Raw genomic sequence first — 18,734 nt, 5'->3', positions numbered from 1 at the left:
AGATTTCAATATGGCAGGGACACCCAATGTCCCAAACATGCCATCAAGTCTCTCAATGACTCGGTATTGAGTGGTAGATGATAGATCCGCAATTAACGGAAATCAAGAGTATTCGTCCACAATCACCATCAGGTACTGTCCATTGTCAAGTGGGCTGGAAAGGCCAATGGCTACTCTCTCCTAAGTATGCTACAGGAGTTCTGATATATTAAAGGTGTATTGAGTAACTTTTTGGAGAAAGGCAGTTGTATAGATGACAGGCCTTTAACTCCTTTTCTACCCACTCATAGAACATATGTAAACCAGACTTGGTCTTGGAGAGCTAGTTTTGTGGTGACGATTCCACTATGTCCTTCATGAGCAACATCAATCATTTTCTGCCACAGACTCTCTGGAATCAGGATTCTTGACCCAAGCAGTATAACTCCTTCCTGAGTAATTGACAGTTCATCTTTGACATTTTTGTATTTTTCATATTCACCATCACTGGTGAGAGGTGGAGGGTGTCGATTCCATGACTGATGTGTGATTATATCTTTCATCTTTAGCATGTCACTATCATGGTTCATGGCAGTGATAATCTGGGCTAACAAAATGGCAACTGTTGTGTTTGGTTGTACAATGAAAGTGATATAGGCTTCAGCCGTCTTGGGTGGAGTACCATGACCTTGTATAGGCACTCTGGAAAATTAGTCAGCAGGGTTCTGATCCTTCCCTGGATGATGTACAATGTTATAATTGTACTCTTGTAATTGTGGTCCCCATCGTTCAATGCGAGGAGGCATCTTGGCCATTGGATTGCCAAACATAACAAGCAAAGCATAATAATCAGGTACCAGCATTAAACGCTTTCTGTACAGGAAAACATGGAAATGTTCACACGCCCATACTATGGCTAAACTTTCTTTTTCAGGTTGTGAATAAGCATGGTCTGTTTGGGATAAACTCCTACATGCATTTACCACAGTATGCCATCGAGAGTTCAGGTCTCCGCTGTGTTGGGCAAGGATAGCGCCTAACCCGACTGGGCTAGCATCGACAACAACCTCTGTATGAAGCTCCGGACTGAAATAAGCCATTTCAGTAGTGTTCTAAATGGGTGGTTTGATTTGCCTAAAACTTTTCTCACATTCATGTGACCAATGTAATGAACTATTTTTTTTCGTCAACTCTCTCAAAGGAGTACTTACAGTGGCAAAGTCATGTATATATCTGGAACAGTAGCTGGCTATGCCAAGAAATTAACACACCATATAAACATCTTGTGGGAGATCAGCATTTGACAGTGCTTTTACTTTAGCAGGATCAGGTGTCATTCCCCCATCAGAAAAAATATGGCCAAAGAATGTTAGCTTTGTCTTGTGGAACTCACACTTATCTGCATTCAAAGTTAAACCTGCATCAGCCAGTAAACAACATACTTGTGTGAAAGCCTTATCATTCTCTTTTTAGGAGCTCCAAAAACCAATATTTCATTGGTATAATTGACCGCATTCTTAAAAGGCTATATAATATGTCGATGGCGTCTTGAAAATGTTCTGCAGCTGATGACAAACCAAAACGTAGTCTTTTGTATCACAACAAACCAACATGTATAGAAAAGGTTGTAATGTACCTGCAATTTTCTTTGAGTTCCCACTGGTGACAACCTTCATTCAAATCAAGAAGAGAGAAGACTTTTGCACCATTTAATTCTGTTAACATGTTAGCAATGTGTGGACCTTCATGTCGGTCTCGTTCAATTGTCTTGTTTGCCTGACACGTCAAAGCATATGCATACAGCTACTTCACTGTCTTTTTTTAAGCACTACCACTATGGGAGAAACCCATGGTGTGAGACCAGTATAACACTCAATGATATCATGCTTAAGTAATGATTCAAGTTCTTTTTCAGCAGTGTTTTGTAAAAGAAACGCAATTTGTCTATGTCTTTGAGCAAGAGGACTCATTAAGGTGCAACTTTACTTTCATAGTCTTAAGCTTTCCTAAACCACGAATCAATGAAGGAAATTGATTTACTATTTTATTGTGTGCTTTCATGTTGTAGTTTACAGAAATCAGTCCCATTTCAGCAGTTGTGCTGAAGCTGAGTAGAGAGGCACTTGCCGCTGTACATAGAAACACATAGATGGGTGATTACACCTTTGTTTTTTTTGTATTTCATCTTCGTTACAAATGGACTTTGGCTTTTTAAGGGCTTTGATGCAGCCAATGTGTACACATTGTGGTTTTCAATTGCATGAGTTGCGGTAATGGAGACAATTCATTATATTTCTCCACAGGCATAATGTTTATTGAAGCACTAGTTTCAATGATGAAAGGTATTGAATAACCATTTCCTTTCAGTGTATTCTTTGGACAATCTTTAAATGACTTTGGTGCTTTGCATGTAGACTTTCTTTGACTGTGCAACACACAAACATAAACTCTCGGGTCTGAGCAACTTTAGAACTAGAGCATGAAAGGAGAGATACTAAAGTCAAGCTGTGTCTAAAATGACAGTGAACAAATCAGAAAGGAAAGGAATCCCTTTAAGGATGAATGCCCTCACTCACCCGAAGGTGACATGCTTCATCATTTAGGCTTTCTCCTCTCAGTGGGAAAACCTAGTCCCACTGAGGGCTACAACCACCGCACTGAGAAGTGGGAGCTCAGGGATGTTTTTGTTTAAGATTTTAGGATACTCAAATCCCAAAGATGAGCACTAATGTGAGAAGAGGGCGCAGCGCAAAGAAATTCAAAAGTGTGTGAAGTGTGAGCTAATACTGGCTAGCGCTATTGAAAAAATTATTTTTATTGACTCATTAGCCCTGCCAGAGATAAAAAAACAGTGCAAAGCAGTTACTATTGAAAACTGCTAGATGACAAGGGTCAACATGTTTCAGCCAATGACCATCTCAAAAGTATGTGTGGCTTTCATCAAGATCAAAAAACAAAGCTGCTGCTAGAAAGTGTTACACACGTGCAAATAAAGTTTGAAAAAAAGACCAAACCAGTTAATGCTTTAGCGGATACAATCTCGCTGGAACTTGTCTGAAAATAAGAAGACACATATAGAAAAAGTAAATCTCCAAAACTCATTAGTTAACAGTCAAGTCTGAAACACTGGTATATGTGGCTCAAACATTGTACTTATGTCCAAACTGTTAGAAAGCTCTAGTAAAAAGACTCACCCAATCTGTGGGACAAGTGAGCCCACCTCAACCTGGTTACAACTCAGGGAAGGGAGCCCCGCTCTGTGAAAATAAGCACGTGTAACCTAATCAGTATAGTTTACTTGCTCAATAGTGCCATAAAAAGTGAAGAATATCAGTAATGTCCAACAGACTAAAACGGACTCAAAACGACATAGAGTGTTATAACGATGTCACTCCCCTTATATCCGGGAAGTGTATGTACATAAACCACTTGTTAAGATTTTACAAAAGTGGTCAAGGACGAGGGAAGTCAAGTGTCTGAAAATTACGAACTCATGTTCAAGCCAAGAATCTATACACCGAAAGACTACACCATGACCAAACACAGCAACAATTATCAATAACTTAAACCGAATCATCAAGCAGAAACTCACTAAAATGCATATCAACACACTCACCTCTCCGTCGGTACTCCGTCGATGTACAGAGATTGCAACCGGAGGAACCGACGGGGTGGGAAAAGTGAGAATAAATACCCAAACACTGATGGCTCCGAATGGAGAAATAAGGACCCCATAGGTGTCTATCCTGACTGCCCGCATTCGTGAAGGGACATAAGGACCCCATAGGTGTCTATCCTGACTGCCTGATGATCCTTGACCACTTTTGTAAAATCTTAACAAGTGGTTTATGTACATACACTTCCAGGATATAAGGGGAGTGACATCGTTATAACACTCTATGTCGTTTTGAGTCCGTTTTAGTCTGTTGGACATTACTGATATTCTTCACTTTTTATGGCACTATTGAGCAAGTAAACTATACTGATTAGGTTACACTTGCTTATTTTCACAGAGCGGGGCTCCCTTCCCTGAGTTGTAACCAGGTTGAGGTGGGCTCACTTGTCCCACAGATTGGGTGAGTCTTTTTACTAGAGCTTTCTAACAGTTTGGACATAAGTACAATGTTTGAGCCACATATACCAGTGTTTCAGACTTGACTGTTAACTAATGAGTTTTGGAGATTTACTTTTTCTATATGTGTCCTCTTATTTTCAGACAAGTTCCAGCGAGATTGTATCCGCTAAAGCATTAACTGGTTTGGTCTTTTTTTCAAACTTTATTTGCACGTGTGTAACACTTTCTAGCAGCAGCTTTGTTTTTTGGTCCTGATGAAAGCCACACATACTTTTGAGATGGTCATTGGCTGAAACATGTTGACCCTTGTCATCTAGCAGTTTTCAATAGTAACTGCTTTGCACTGTTTTTTATCTCTGGCAGGGCTAATGAGTCAATAAAAATCATTTTTTCAATAGCGCTAGCCAGTTTTAGCTCACACTTCACACACTTTTGAATTTCTTTGCGCTGCGCCCTCTTCTCACATTAGTGCTCATCTTTGGGATTTGAGTATCCTAAAATCTTAAACAAAAACATCCCTGAGCTCCCACTTCTCAGTGCGGTGGTTGTAGCCCTCAGTGGGACTAGGTTTTCCCACTGAGAGGAGAAAGCCTAAATGATGAAGCATGTCACCTTCGGGTGAGTGAGGGCATTCATCCTTAAAGGGATTCCTTTCCTTTCTGATTTGTTCACTGTCATTTTAGACACAGCTTGACTATAGTATCTCTCCTTTCATGCTCTAGTTCTAAAGTTGCTCAGACCCGAGAGTTTATGTTTGTGTGTTGCATATTACGTATTAGGGGAATGAAACTTCTCGCAGGTCTTTAAATCTGTTCCCTTGGACCCCCCTTATCCATTTTGTGTGTTATGACTTTCTTTGACTGACATCTTTCTTCACATGAGGCCAGTCAACATGTGCACACTTTTCTGTGGTAAACATCGCTATCCATCTTCTTCACTCTCACTTGATACTGATATAGAAGAACTATTTGATGATGATTTAAACTACGATCGACAACGTTCAGTGTCGATTTGTCCTAACTGATGTCGCTGATTGACTTTGTGGGTGAGCATCAAATGTCACTTCTGGAATGGCATTTCCACCTCTTGTATGAGGTCAAAGTTCCACCCTGCCACTGAATTATAACAGTTGGATACCCCAAACTCCATATCTAGGATATCTGCTGCCTCTCACATGATATACATTGAATGACAACAGTAATTTATAAAGGGAGCTCGGATCATTAGATCTGTCAGCAGTCACTAAGTAGCTTCATCTATCATCTCTTGATGATAAGACTGAGTGATACCGGTTGTTGTTCTGGATTGTCTAAAATCCTTTCTGTAAGGGAGTTCTCGGCCAACGGCATGTAGATTCTCTGCAATGCTTTTGTTGTCTTTAACGGTGTCACAGCGGCTGGAGCTGCACTTTTACTCCAAGTGGATTCAGCATCAATTCCGTACTTCGATAATGACCCACATAGCACGCACAAACATGGACCACGGCAAACTCTCTGGGAGGGCACTGTCGATCTCCTGGTTACTTATCCCCTAATTTGTAGCCATATGCAGGTTCTTCCCCAGCCTGGGTACCCGCCAATGACTATGCCACACATGAAGCTTATTATTACACTTCTTTATTCTTCTGAGTGTAACTGCAAACTCAACATTCTAAATCAGCCTTCATTGCATTCCGCTCTAACACTTATGTCACAACTCTATAGAGTCCAGCAGTAGCTAAAAGGGTTCCGTCATTGATAACTCACAAGACACTATATTAGGCAAGCAGAATGCTGGTGCAACAAGCATAGGGCAGGTGTTCTGCCTTTCTGGGTGGACCCTCCCCCAACTGGAAGACTGGCAGACCTTGGTCCCCAGTCCATTTTGCAGCAGCTCAAAGTCTTGGCGGTCTTCTTTCCCCTGATGAACAGTGCTGTAGAGCAACTTGTGGGACTCATGCACTCGCCAAGTCCAGAAACAGATGTGACTTAGTGTCTGGTCCTGATATTATAATGCCAACCTTATTAGACACATCATCTCCCTGACAGTGAGCTGAGGCCCCATTAAATAGTAATTCTTCCTGGAATCAAAGAGACCTTTGATGTACACAGAGGGTGTTCTTCTCCCCATCCTCCAGTGTGTTTCCCACCTCAGCCCTCAAGAATGTCAGCATTCTGCATCTCCTTTTGTGGTTGCAGTCCTCACCTCTACTAGCCTTTCCAGGCCCTGGGCTTCCATAATGTAACCCACAGGCCTCCATGTTATGTACCATGCACAGGCACACATACATCCCAGGATGCACATGCGGGTATCACATGCTGTCTGGCATCTCGCACAATTACAATGTAGGCCAAAGGTGAGTTAAGTACACAGCAGTGGAATTTTGCATTATTGGACAGTACACACCATTTCCATTACACAGATAAAAAGCCACTTCACATTGCTGATCACTACTAAGCACAAAACGGATACGTTGCCACCACCACACTTGTGTTACTTACCTCCAGGTCAGAGCAGTAGCTCTCTACTACTGTGAGGGTAGCATTTTGTATGCCCCCTACAGGTCGAACAAGACCACATTAGCATGGCCTACGTCATGGTGCGCATGTAGAAAAGAGTATTACAGCATATGTTAACTTCATTTTTTTTCACGGATCTGTAGTCTCTGGTCAGAGACTCAATCGGGTCTATGCAAGGGAGACATAATGCAGTGGAATCAATTGCAGCTGGCTACTTGAAAAGAGTTAACAAACTCAAATCTATTATATCTGCTAAACAGCCTGCAACTACGGGAGTATTATCCAATTTGACACTGACTGCAACTGAATAGGCCCTGGTGTCAAATCCTAGTGATGGTCATCCCAGAATAGCACCACAAGTTCACAGTGTAAGCAGGTTTTGTGTACCGGGCCCGTTTAGATGGGCATGGGAGCTTCAACTTGGCAGTGAATTGATTTAACACTTTAGCCCTGACAAACCCACCCTTTTAGATCTGGCCCCTGAGGCAACTCCTTATGTGTTGTTTCTGACAAATGTGTCTAGAGATCTCTTTAAAGATACCCTTATTGCTCTGAGAGTGGAGTTGGTGGGAAGGGGGGTGAAAACAGGTAACGGAGACTGTATTGCACTTCTATTTAAGTCCCCTCTCAGAAATGGGTACTAACTGAACTTAATTTTAAGTCTTCTATTATTTCAACCAGTCCTTCTTGGGTTTTTTCTATAAACCCCCTGTTAGGGTTAAGGGTATGTTTCCTCCCAAGTTCTCATTGTATCTAAAGAACGGTTTGTAGATTTTAGTGGGCCTACTTTTAATCATTTCATCCCTTAAAATGTCTGTGATAAGAACAATTGACTATCGGGGCTCCACACTACTCTTCAGGATAATGCAGCCCCTAAGGTGATCTCAGAAGGAGGGGACTTGTGTTTTAGAGATGATGGGGCTGCACATTGACCACCACGATGTTCGGAGGATGATGAGGCAGCACGCTTGCCAAAAGAACCAGATGAGGACTAGGATGAGCAGACCATCCGAACGGAATGCTGTACATGGAAGCAGCATGACCAACTTGGGCTCAATAAACAATATTTTCTCCAGTATGGCCCTACTATTTTGGAATGTTGCAGGCTTAAAGAGTAAACTTCAGAATACTGACTGGTTATTGTTTATTATTAATGCTACTGTGTTATTTTGACAATAAATGTGGGCTATTGAGAACATTTCCTACTGTGAATGGTTGAGCTAAAGGGGGTTTAATCATGTGAATTGCAACACTTCTGCGGGGACATGGGGAAAAATCTGTATTGGGTGTTTCACACTACCAGCTTATTATCTTTCAGCTTGTAGGGGGGGCTCCTTGATAATAGTGAATTTTAGACAAACAGACAGACAGAGTCAATGTGGAAGGTAATCTAGAGAGAGAAATGAGAAACCTTTGTTCATTAAGTTGTAAGGAACCTTTTCTTTTTTAGGGGGGGGGGCGCAACTTTAATGCACACTTATGTTTTTTACCTGAAAGGAAGTTTGCGGATTTCTGGTCTTAGAGGAAGAAGGCCAGACACACTTTGCTCGTGGTGGTTAAGGACAGGCAATTAATAATTTACTGTCTAAGAACAATTAAGTGCCTTTTAGTGACACTGATAAGCAGAGGTGTGGGGAGCACTATATATTTTATTTTAGTTTCTCATAACTTGCATCCTCTGCTCTCTAATTTTAAAACCCATTTGAATTGTTTTAGTGATTTCAGCCCTCTTAGTGTAGATATTAGAATCCCTACTACAACTGATTGTGACCATGGTAACCGATGTTGAACTATTCAGACCTGACGGATCTAAAGAAGCCTCGAAATAAAACTATTAGGATTCCTGAAGAAGTAAGAGCCTATAGGAAGAACTAGAAGAGAGTGCTGGGAGCAAGGAATAGTGCAAGAAAGGAAGAGGCATGGGAAGCTCTTCTTGAAGCGAGTAGCCACAAGGATGATGCAGCTGTCTGGCAAGTCATTAACAGGCCCTTCTTTAAAGAGTTGATAGGAACATCGAATGAGAGTGCAGTATCTTCAGTAAAGTGGGTGGTCCATTTTGGTAATATATATTCCAACTGTGATCCTCTTAATCATTTGTTAAATCATAAAAAACGAACACCTTCGTATTCACTCTAAATAAAGTTATAGCAGCAATTATGGGCACTAGTTCCAGATGAGATTCGCATCAATAATTTTAAATATAACATGAACCTGTGGGGTCGTTTGTTAACCTTAGTGTTAACATCTATCTCTGGGACAGGTAAACTAGAAACTTGTTGTAAATCTCCCATCATCTCTATTTTTAGGAAGGGTTGTCACAGTGACCCAAAATGTTATAGCCCCATCTCACCATTGGATTAATTTCTTAAAGTGGAGGGTGGAATCTTGTTAGAGCAGTGGACAGAGGAACAGAACATGTTTTCACCTATTCAGTATGGTTTTGCAAGGCTATTGGGACTGTTGAGCAGTTTCTCAATCTTGGCCTGCTCTTAGGGAAATATATGGTGGCCAAGAGGGGACCTATGTATCTGGCCTTTTTGGATTTGATTATTAGTATCAGCTTTGTCAATCATAGTAAACTCTGGCACTTGAAGTTAGAGATGGGGTAGAAAAATATATTGTTATCCTTCTTAAGAAAATCTGTATGGGAACAAAGTCTAAGGTCAGATACGGAAATGATGGAGAATGTCCCCATTTGTTTTGCATATTCAGGGGGATGCAGCAAGTTGTGTGCTGGCGCCATTGCTTTACACCCTCTACATTAACAATCTGAAAGGGGTATTGGTTGAGTTTTGAAGGGATATGCCCCAGATTGGTCATCATCTGATGCCAGCTCTACTGTATGATAATGCAAGAAGAGGGACAAGGCAAATGGGCTTCTTTAATGAGGTCCAGTGTACAAGCCCCAATAATCATGAACAAAAAAGGGTACAAAGTTCCTCTGGTATATAGAAGAGTTAGTTCAGGACGTGGATGCCCTCAAACAAAACGGCCTAGTAGTAACTTGGGAAATTCCCTTGGTTTGAACTAGAGCTCTCACACACCCAGCAAGCTGGGTGTCATGCTTCATCATATGAGCTCTGCCCCTCGTCAAGGCGGCGCTGCAATCCTTGACGGGCACCCGAACCGGGGCTCTTTATCGGGGATCTTCTGTTCCTGCCGGTTGGTGCATGGGGGTAAGGGGGCCTAAAGTGTGTAGATGTGTGATGTAGTGAGGTTAAAAAGGGGTAAGTTAGTCCTTATCAATAATTTATTCGGAAGGTAAACTCCCCGGTTAAAATTGGTGTAGAGTGGCTGATGTGCTAGAGAAGGTGTCTAATCATGAAGCTCTACTCTATGGATCGACATGTTTCGTGCCTCATGTGTCAGGAGGATCTAGGCACTTCTTCAGGATCATGAGCTACTATCTACACTGCGTGGAGAGGTGTGTTCTACCTACCACGTCTTCAGGTGCATTGCCTGCGGATAAGGGTGAAAAAAACAAATGATTCCAGATGACATTCTGAACAGTACTCTTCTAATTAGCAACAAGGATAAACACCAAGTTAAAAACCACGGAGTTGAGGTTTGAATATATAAGCTTCTAGCAATTGCTTAATCATTATAGCATAAGGTGTATATTAACACCCAGTGTATAGTTCAAAGAAAGAAGGAGCGTGCTGTAAAAACATTTTGGTTAAAAATTGGTATTCAAAGTGAAAACTAATAAAGTACTCATGGACAAGGGATAGTAGCTACGGACTCACCTAGTGGGTTACTAGAAATTGCTAGCAACAGTCCTGGCGGTGACTAGAGGACACCGGTCGGGTCCTGTAGGAATGAACAGCGTCAAAAAAGCGGGGTGGGGGATGGGGACAAGACGCAAGAGAGACAAACAATCAGTAAACTGAAAGTTGTAAACTAAATCAAGTCACACAGATGTGATACGGTAGTTAGTGGCACTGACGGGGTACCGGGTGGGAACTCAACCGTGTTTGGCGCGGCCCAATGGCACCAGAAAAGAACCGCAAGGAAAGGAGTGTGTGGGGGCGGTCTGATCGGGGCCGAGGGTACACACATCTACACACTTTAGGCCCCCTTACCCCCATGCACCAACCGGCAGGAACAGAAGATCCCCGATAAAGAGCCCCGGTTCGGGTGCCCGTCAAGGATTGCAGCGCCGCCTTGACGAGGGGCAGAGCTCATATGATGAAGCATGACACCCAGCTTGCTGGGTGTGTGAGAGCTCTAGTTCAAACCAAGGGAATTTCCCAAGTTACTACTAGGCCGTTTTGTTTGAGGGCATCCACGTCCTGAACTAACTCTTCTATATACCAGAGGAACTTTGTACCCTTTTTTGTTCATGATAGCTCTACTGTATGCCAATGATGCTGTGCTAATGCCCTGTATCCCAAATGGGCATAACTGATCGTGTTCACAGATTTTATGTCCAACGTTGACCTTAAGGTCAATTTAGGGAAATCTTTCATGTTCAAATGTGGGTGTAACACCAGTAAGACTGCCTCATTTAAAAAAAAAATTAAGAGGCTGTTTGCAGTACCGAAGAGATGGCCCCGTTATTTGTCCCAGTTATGTGTGTCTTAGGAAACTGGGTTTGCCCTTACTGGAAGATCGTATCAGGATCCGTCCTCTACTTTTATGGCACAGGGCCACAGGCTTTGGACACAGGACCAGGCCAGCTTTAATACATTGATAATTAATGACTGTTTAAAACTAACCTGTGCTTAGATACTCCATGGTTAAATTATTTTAAGTGCCAATGTGACAAGCTGGGTAGACCAGAATTCTTTAATGCTCTGGAGTCATTATTGGAAATTAGCAAGAAGTTGTTAAGAATTTACTGATGATCTTGTTAGACAAAGAACTATACAACAAATAATGTAACTGACCCAGTAGTAGGGCACATACCTTGTTGATCTACTAAAGGTGGTTTGCAACCTAAGTTAGAGTATGTTACCAACATCAATGGGAGGTTCAGTCTCATAAGATTTATATGTAATTATGTGTTTCTGCTGGTGAAGTTGCCAGTGAGGAATGACTGGTTCAACCTACTTCCTGTGACGACCTGCCAGGGCAAATTGCTTTGCACTTTCTGTTCTTTCGTAAATATTGCCATAGGCCCAGATCAAAGTGTATTGTGTACTATTAATGCAGAAGTTTCAATGTAGTCACTGTATACCTGCCTTGATAGTCCTGCAACAACTACACACAATTGAGATCGGTAACTCTGTTGCTACACATCAGCCTTTACATAGAAGGACGAGTGGGTTGAATGTGTGATTAGTCTTGAAGATGCATTCATTTTAATGTGTTTATGATAAGTCTATTTATAAAATTGTAGCCTCAGCTCATGATGTTGGGTTAATGCCTCTGCTTTTTTAATTATTTTTATACTGTTGATTAATAACACTGCATTTTCATATATCGCACTTTTATAGTGTTAAGAACACCCGAAGAAAGTTTCTAATGCTGATGTAGACTCACCAAAATTAAACCTGTGGAATCATAACACTATACCTATAAGGCATGTATTTTAAAACAATGTTGTGAATCGTGACTATATTTGGTCGAAAGCGCTTTAATTCCTGTGATTTTGTGGCAGCGGCTGTAACCGAATGTGATATTAATCCCGTGAAGTGATACATGCACATACAGAAGTTTTAACACAGTTATTTCCCAATGCGGTCTGATGGCTGTAAATTGATTTCAAGGAATGCCGGCTCCCTTACATTCGAATTCACAGAGTGAATGGAGATTAGTGCACAAAAGGAGCCGGCGGCACAGAGACAAAAGTTCGCCAGCTGCTCACTGTGTCAGAGTTTGTTTTACGTCGGAAGTCCAACTTCCACTTGGCCGAACTACACAATACAGGAAAGAAACCCATCCTCTTTATCACAAAAGCAAGAGTGGCGCGTGCTCCCTTGCTGTCTTCAGGTTATGTGTCACGAGTGAGATTGCTCATTGTCGGTCTGTTTGCCCAGTTAGCCATTTCTAAGTTAGCATCATCGCTGCCAAGGCCTTTAGCTGCTGTCCGACTCTGTTTGCACTGACTGGGTGATTGATAGATTTTATAAGGTGGCTACCACCTGCAGGGCTGCCAAGTTCGCAGTCTGCTTGTTTGTGACATTTCAGAGTTTACAGTGTGCTTATGTGTGACGTTTCCCAATTTCACATGTGACATTATGAGTAACACTGTATTGCAAATGTAGTAAATACCCCAAGCAGGGAGATTTCATCCACCAGTAGCAGGACTTTCCCCTCATGGTGTAATCACTGCCTCATGGAATGGTCCTTACCCTAACCGTGGGAATTAACCTATCAACAAAATAGACTTTAGTGTGGACTTTTCAAGTGTCCCCTGATGGTACCATTACCCTGACGGGTGCCTGCCACCATCAACCACCTTGAAAAACGTGGGCAATGTCTTTACTCCAAGATTGCCAGGCCCTGCATCGCTTTGGTGCCACTGATTGTGCTGTTGAAAACTTGGAAGGCCATTTGAAATGCATAGCGTTCAGCAGTAGCTAATGAATTTCTTGATGCTCCATTTCATGGTGTGAATAAATCACAATGTATTTTCAATTAAGATTTTAGCTGGCAAATGGCAATGAAGAAGTATTTGTGCAAAAAGAACAATTGATGGACAGAATGCAGAACAATGTCATACATTCACCCCAGTACAGAGATCTGAGCCTAAATCCATCGTTGTTTTGCTCACCATGCAATTCTAGTTTGAACCCAGCCATATGCAAATCAGTCTTGGCCCTGTGCCCAATGGGAACAGTCCAGTCCGAACTGCCTGCCTTGGTCCTCCCTGGACTGAAACCAAGCATCCTAGGACCGGTTTCGGGGTTTCACCCCTCTTCAGACAGGATAGCTTGACTCCAGTTGTATGGAGAGCAAGGGACCCACGTCTGGGCATACCCGTCCCACTCGGGGTGACAAATGCAAAAAGAACAATTGATGGACAGAATGCAGAACAATGTCATACATTCACCCCAGTGCAGAGATCTGGATGTAAATCCATAGTTTTTGTTGCTCACAATACCATTCCAGTTTAAATTCAGCCATATGCAAATCAGTCTTGACCCTGCACCCAATAGGAACAGTCCAGTCCAGTCCGAACTGCCAGGCCAGGTCCTCCCTGGACTGGAAACAAGCTTCCTAGGGCCGGTTTCCGGATTTCACCCCTGATTAGCCAGGATAGCTTGATTCCAGTTGCATGGAGAGCAAGGGACCCACGTCTGGGCATACGTGTCCCACTCGGGGTGACAAATGCAAAAACAAAATTGATGGACAGAATGCAGAACAATGTCATACATTCACCCCAGTACAGAAATCTGGGCCTAAATCCATCGTTTTTTTGCTAACCATGCCGTTCCAGTTTGAACCCAGCTATTTGTTAATCAGTCTTGACCCTGCGCCCAATAGGAACAGTCCAGCCCGAACTGCCAGGCCAGGTCCTCCCTGCACTGGAAACAAGCATCCTAGGACCGGTTTTGCGGTTTCACCCCTCATCTGCCAGGATAGGCTGACTCCAGTGGCATGGAGATCAGGGGACCCACGTCTGGGCATACCCGTCCCACTCTGGGTGACAAATGCAAATGTATTATTTGTGGCATCTCTTGCCAGTTCTGACTTTTCAATCCATAGACACTGCATTCTGGGACTTGTCGTTTGACTTATTAGTTAAAAATGTGAGTTTAAAAATCCTAAGTGCCAAGTGACACTAGCTAAAAACCCTTGCAGAGGACTGAGTGAAGGTGTCAAACATAACACGCCCACTTGACAGCTATAATTATTGAAGTGATTCTGGAGATGTTGTATGAGTTCCTTATCCGGCACTGGTATTACAGTGGTTTTTGCACTACACAACCACCTGCGGCGGGCACTCCTCCCTAGATAAACTGAGTTTGTCAGCTGATCGCTCTGCTGATGTGCCGACCATCTTGAAAGGATCACGTTTATTTTCAGGGTGTCAGAGAGAAAGGCGGCCGTAAAGGAGTGGTATGCTGAGCCTGGAGAAGCCTTCTGCAATTATGTTTAACTCTGCATGTGGTCACGAGGGGCAAACTCCCAAAAGTGAAAAGGGCAAAGATGTTGACAGTCATTCTGTGACTACTCAGCTAAACTGCCAGATGTTTTTAAGAGATGCTCAGACAGGGCACGCCAGCAGTGGCCCATGCAGGGAAGATTGGTGGGAAGGTGGAGCCGGGTTAAGGGAAGATTCAATAGACAACCACGAGGGGAAATTAAATAAATAATTAATTTTCCCTCGTCTGTCGAAATACCCCCCCACCGGCCCTCCACTCTTACCTGTATGGGCTGCTTCTGGGGCTCACCTCAGCTTCAGCAGTGCGTGGCGCAGTAAGGCGAGGCCCTACTCCTTGGCAGACTCTGCACATGTAGCAACCAGGGCCGGACTGGCCTACAGGGCTATTAGGCAGTGCCTGAAAGGCTGCAGTGGCGGCTGGCATCAATGGGGGGGGCGCTCCCAAGGACACTGGAGACCAGCAATTACTCTAACTCAGCACTCTTAAGACAGCTGGGTTAAAGGTTTCAAAGTGCACACATCTGGCTGATCGTTTCAAGACAACTGGCCAAAAAGACATGCGCACTTTGAAAAGGGCAGAAACAGCCCACCCTCCTCCCTGCAGCTGTCATTCATACTTTGGGGGGTAACTTAAGTGGGGCGACGCTCCTCCGCTCCAACGGAGAAGCCGCACCTGACAGGCTGGTCCTACAGGTCAATCAATGTGTTAGCGCCTTTTAGGTCTGGCGTTAGCCAAGACCTTTTGATTTTACTAAACTTATATGTATAATATCCGCACTTAAAAGGGGCTTTCAGCCACCTCTCTTCATCCATTGGTCTGTTGTTGTGTCATTTACCTTTTGCTTCCGCCCACTACAGCATGGGGCAATGGGGCAGCCTAACTTCACTTTGGGTGACCACATTTTGCTCTTTCACAAGGAGCACATCAGCACACAAGGCAGGGTTTTTACATTATAATTACTTTAGTGTTGTCTTTGCGTTTGGAGCCTGATGTGATAGCAGGATGCTTTTGATGTAAAACACAGGGCACATTCCCATCTCCCGCTTCCTTCTTTCTATCCTTCTTTCTATCCTTCTTTCTTTCTTTCTTTCTTTCTTTCTTTCTTTCTTTCTTTCTTTCTTTCTTTCCTTTCTTTCCTTTCTTCATTCTTGCCTTCCTTCCTTTTTTCATTCTTTTTTTCTAGTTGCTCTTCTTTCGTACCTTTCTTCTTTCTGGTCTGCTTTGTTTCTCTCTCTCTTGCTCTTTGTTACTTTTCTTGCCTAATTTCCTTCCTTTCCTTCTTTCTTGCCTTCCTGCTGGATTTGCCCAATCCTGGCCCATTCTTGGATATTGGAAGCAACACTAGGCTCGGCTGGGAGAACAGAACAGGCACACAGCAGCTGTTATACTAATTATACAATAACACATTCACTGTACATTGGCGTCAGGTGACGTGTGATGTGTGTTACAAAAATAAAAGTGCCAAAAACAATTTCTGTTCACAGTACATAAGTTTAATAAGCGAAATTCAGCTGCTGACTGGGGTGTCTTTTTCAGGTCTGGCTTGACAGCGCTGCAGCCGACCTTGTGTTAGCAGTGCATTAAAATATACACAATATGTGATTTTGCTCCTCACAGTAGTTCAGCCTTTTTCTCTCACTATTTGCTTTTTACTGTATGGTATGTCCCCCGCCTCCTTCGCAGCGCTTGCATTACTAAGCGCAGTTACATTGCAAAAGCACACTGAATCATCACCCATTAAATGCTTGATTTCATGGATGACTTTGTTTTATTCAGAAACGACTTGTTTTTGTTTAGGTTTTTTCATTGAAGCAGGATTTTCCATAAATGTATTCGGGTCTCAGAATGCAAGCCAGGCTTATTGGTTCTGCCAATACTTGTTCAAGGTGCGAATATTCGCAAACAGAATGGATTGCTAAATGTCATGTTTTTCACTTTCCTCACAGGTCCAAAGAAAGATCAAAGTAACTCGTCTCCGATGTGATGTGACCGACCCTGCCCCTGATGGGCCACTTTTTACGCACCTTCGTTCCTTATGGGGAAGTGAGATGGGACATGTTGCCTGCCACCTAGGTCGCCGCGAGCCGAAATGGTCCCTGACCCCGCACGAGACATGTACGGACTTGCTTCCCTAACCAGTCCAGGTCAGCAGGCACCTTCCCTGTGAAACGGACTCTTCCAATCAGCCAGCCCCACAGGGACCACAGCGCTGGGGAGTTACTATGCAGTTTGGACTGCTTGTGGTGGTTGTTTTCCTGAGCTTGATGGATGTGGCAGGAAGCAGCAAGCTGGTGAAGGGGAGGAGGCAAAAAAGAAGTACGTATGAGCCAAATCTTTTCACTTATCTTGAGGGAGCAATGCGCATGCGCTGCTTTTTGTCTTATCTTGGCGAAGCAATGCGAGGCTAACAACACGCACCTGCTTGTTCAGATAAAGAGATATGCACATATTTGCAGATTAAAAAATGGAAGGAAAGACAGGAACGCCTCAGTGTTAGATGTGCGTTTTGTTTCATCATGAACACAGTGTCATAAATCAAATGCTAAATCAGCCAGAATGCCTCAGAAATATATAGTCTTATGGCTCTAAGGCACACCTGCTCTTGCGCGGCTCATTGATTATCTAATATTTACCTTAACGAGCAATTCATTGGGATATCATTGCTGTACATCTGACCTCTTTTTTGTTTTAGGCAAAGGACTAAGTTATAATGAGAGATACCTTTATCAGTGAACTTCATGTCATCAGGGACAACTTTCTTGTCCTCGCTTTTCTTTAACATCCAGTTGCATTCTGGGATATGCATTTCTGGTTGATGTCAACGAAACCAGTTGAACTAACACATCTGAAACAATGCTTTAAATAAAGTAAAGCCAGAGGTTGGAACAAAACAACCCTGATGAAAATCAGTTGATCACTTAAATAGACTTCGAATGGTGCTTCCTAATTTTATTGATGCCATGCTGTGATGAATGTATTGATTTCGTACTAATGTTATTGTCATGTTATTTAATTGGCATTTGTATAGCACATGTTTGCCACAAGTATGGCCTCTTCACACTAAGGGCTATAAAGATGTTGAATGCACAGAAGGCTCTGGGCAGTCTAGGCCACACTTTGTTGCACAAGTCAGGGGAGCATATGAGCACGTCGGCCAGCTATGCATTCTATGTGTCATTTATGTGTTTGGGGTTGAGGGAACAAGAGGAGGATTTCTCTGTTCTCTATACCAGTTTTGGGTCAAGCACTAGCCCTGGAGTCTGATAGGGGGTTGATGCACGCATGGTGAAAGTAGATGTTTGGGAGGGTGTCTCTTGAAAGTAGGGTTGAGTGATACAGTGATTGTTTGAGGTGTTGTTATGTGGTTGTATGACGGGCAATGACTCATTTCATGGGTTGGTAACATGCAGTCCAGGCCAAAGGTGAGAAGTGAGGGAGCCTGGCTGTCCAAGACTAATAGGAAATGTTGGTGAGGGTTAGAAAGGAAAGCATTTGCAATTTCCTGCAGGACAGGTTTGAAGGGACATGCAGGGTTGGACAGTGATAGTGTTCAGTATGTGCATGAATGAGCAGGCTTCAAGCAGGAGCTATGGACTATGTGTGCAGTGTTGACAATGGGGGCTTTTAATCACTTTATGGATAGCAACTTTCTTAAGTTGGTTTAAGATCGGCACCGGCAGTCTAACCTAACAGGGATAGCTGCCTTGTAGATGGGAGCCCATCGACACCAGTACCAAGATATGTGTACTTACCAGTGGAGGTAAATGTCTAAACCTTCACAAATTCATAACATTGTGGGTACTCAGAAACGTTTACTGCACTTCTCAACTTACCCCTAAATAAGTGAGTTTAAGGGGGTGTAACAAATGAAGAAAAGTGTCCAACATATCTCCATATTTCAAAGGATTGTTTTCAATATGAACAAGAAAGGGGAAATTAAATATGCAATGTGCATTTTCTTGAACCTAGCGACTTATCTTTTTCTTGTGTATTTAGGACTTGGAGTATAGATAAACAAGATGTAAATGTCCATCTGCCAAGAATATCAGCCTGCGAACACAAGCGATAGGCAAATTTTCAAGGACCAGGATATGATGGTATGGGCACTTAGAGTACATTGCATTCAGG

General features: G+C 42.9%; 1 protein-coding gene across 2 annotated transcripts in view; it reads left to right on the top strand.

Moving 5' to 3' along the window:
- Positions 1–18,734, top strand: part of RSPO1 (R-spondin 1) — a 572,802-nt gene that overhangs the window by 372,718 nt on the left and 181,350 nt on the right. For both annotated transcript variants that reach the window (XM_085647902.1, XM_085647903.1), the window contains one exon: positions 16,553–16,922. In XM_085647902.1, coding sequence (XP_085504028.1) covers positions 16,829–16,922 — 94 coding nt within the window. In that variant the 5' untranslated portion in view covers positions 16,553–16,828. The remainder of the gene's footprint in view (positions 1–16,552; positions 16,923–18,734) is intronic.

Source organism: Triturus cristatus, chromosome 3_2 (genome assembly GCF_964204655.1).
Source record: "Triturus cristatus chromosome 3_2, aTriCri1.1, whole genome shotgun sequence".
Lineage (NCBI taxonomy): Eukaryota > Metazoa > Chordata > Amphibia > Caudata > Salamandridae > Triturus > Triturus cristatus.
This window is presented reverse-complemented; position numbering and strand designations above follow the sequence as displayed.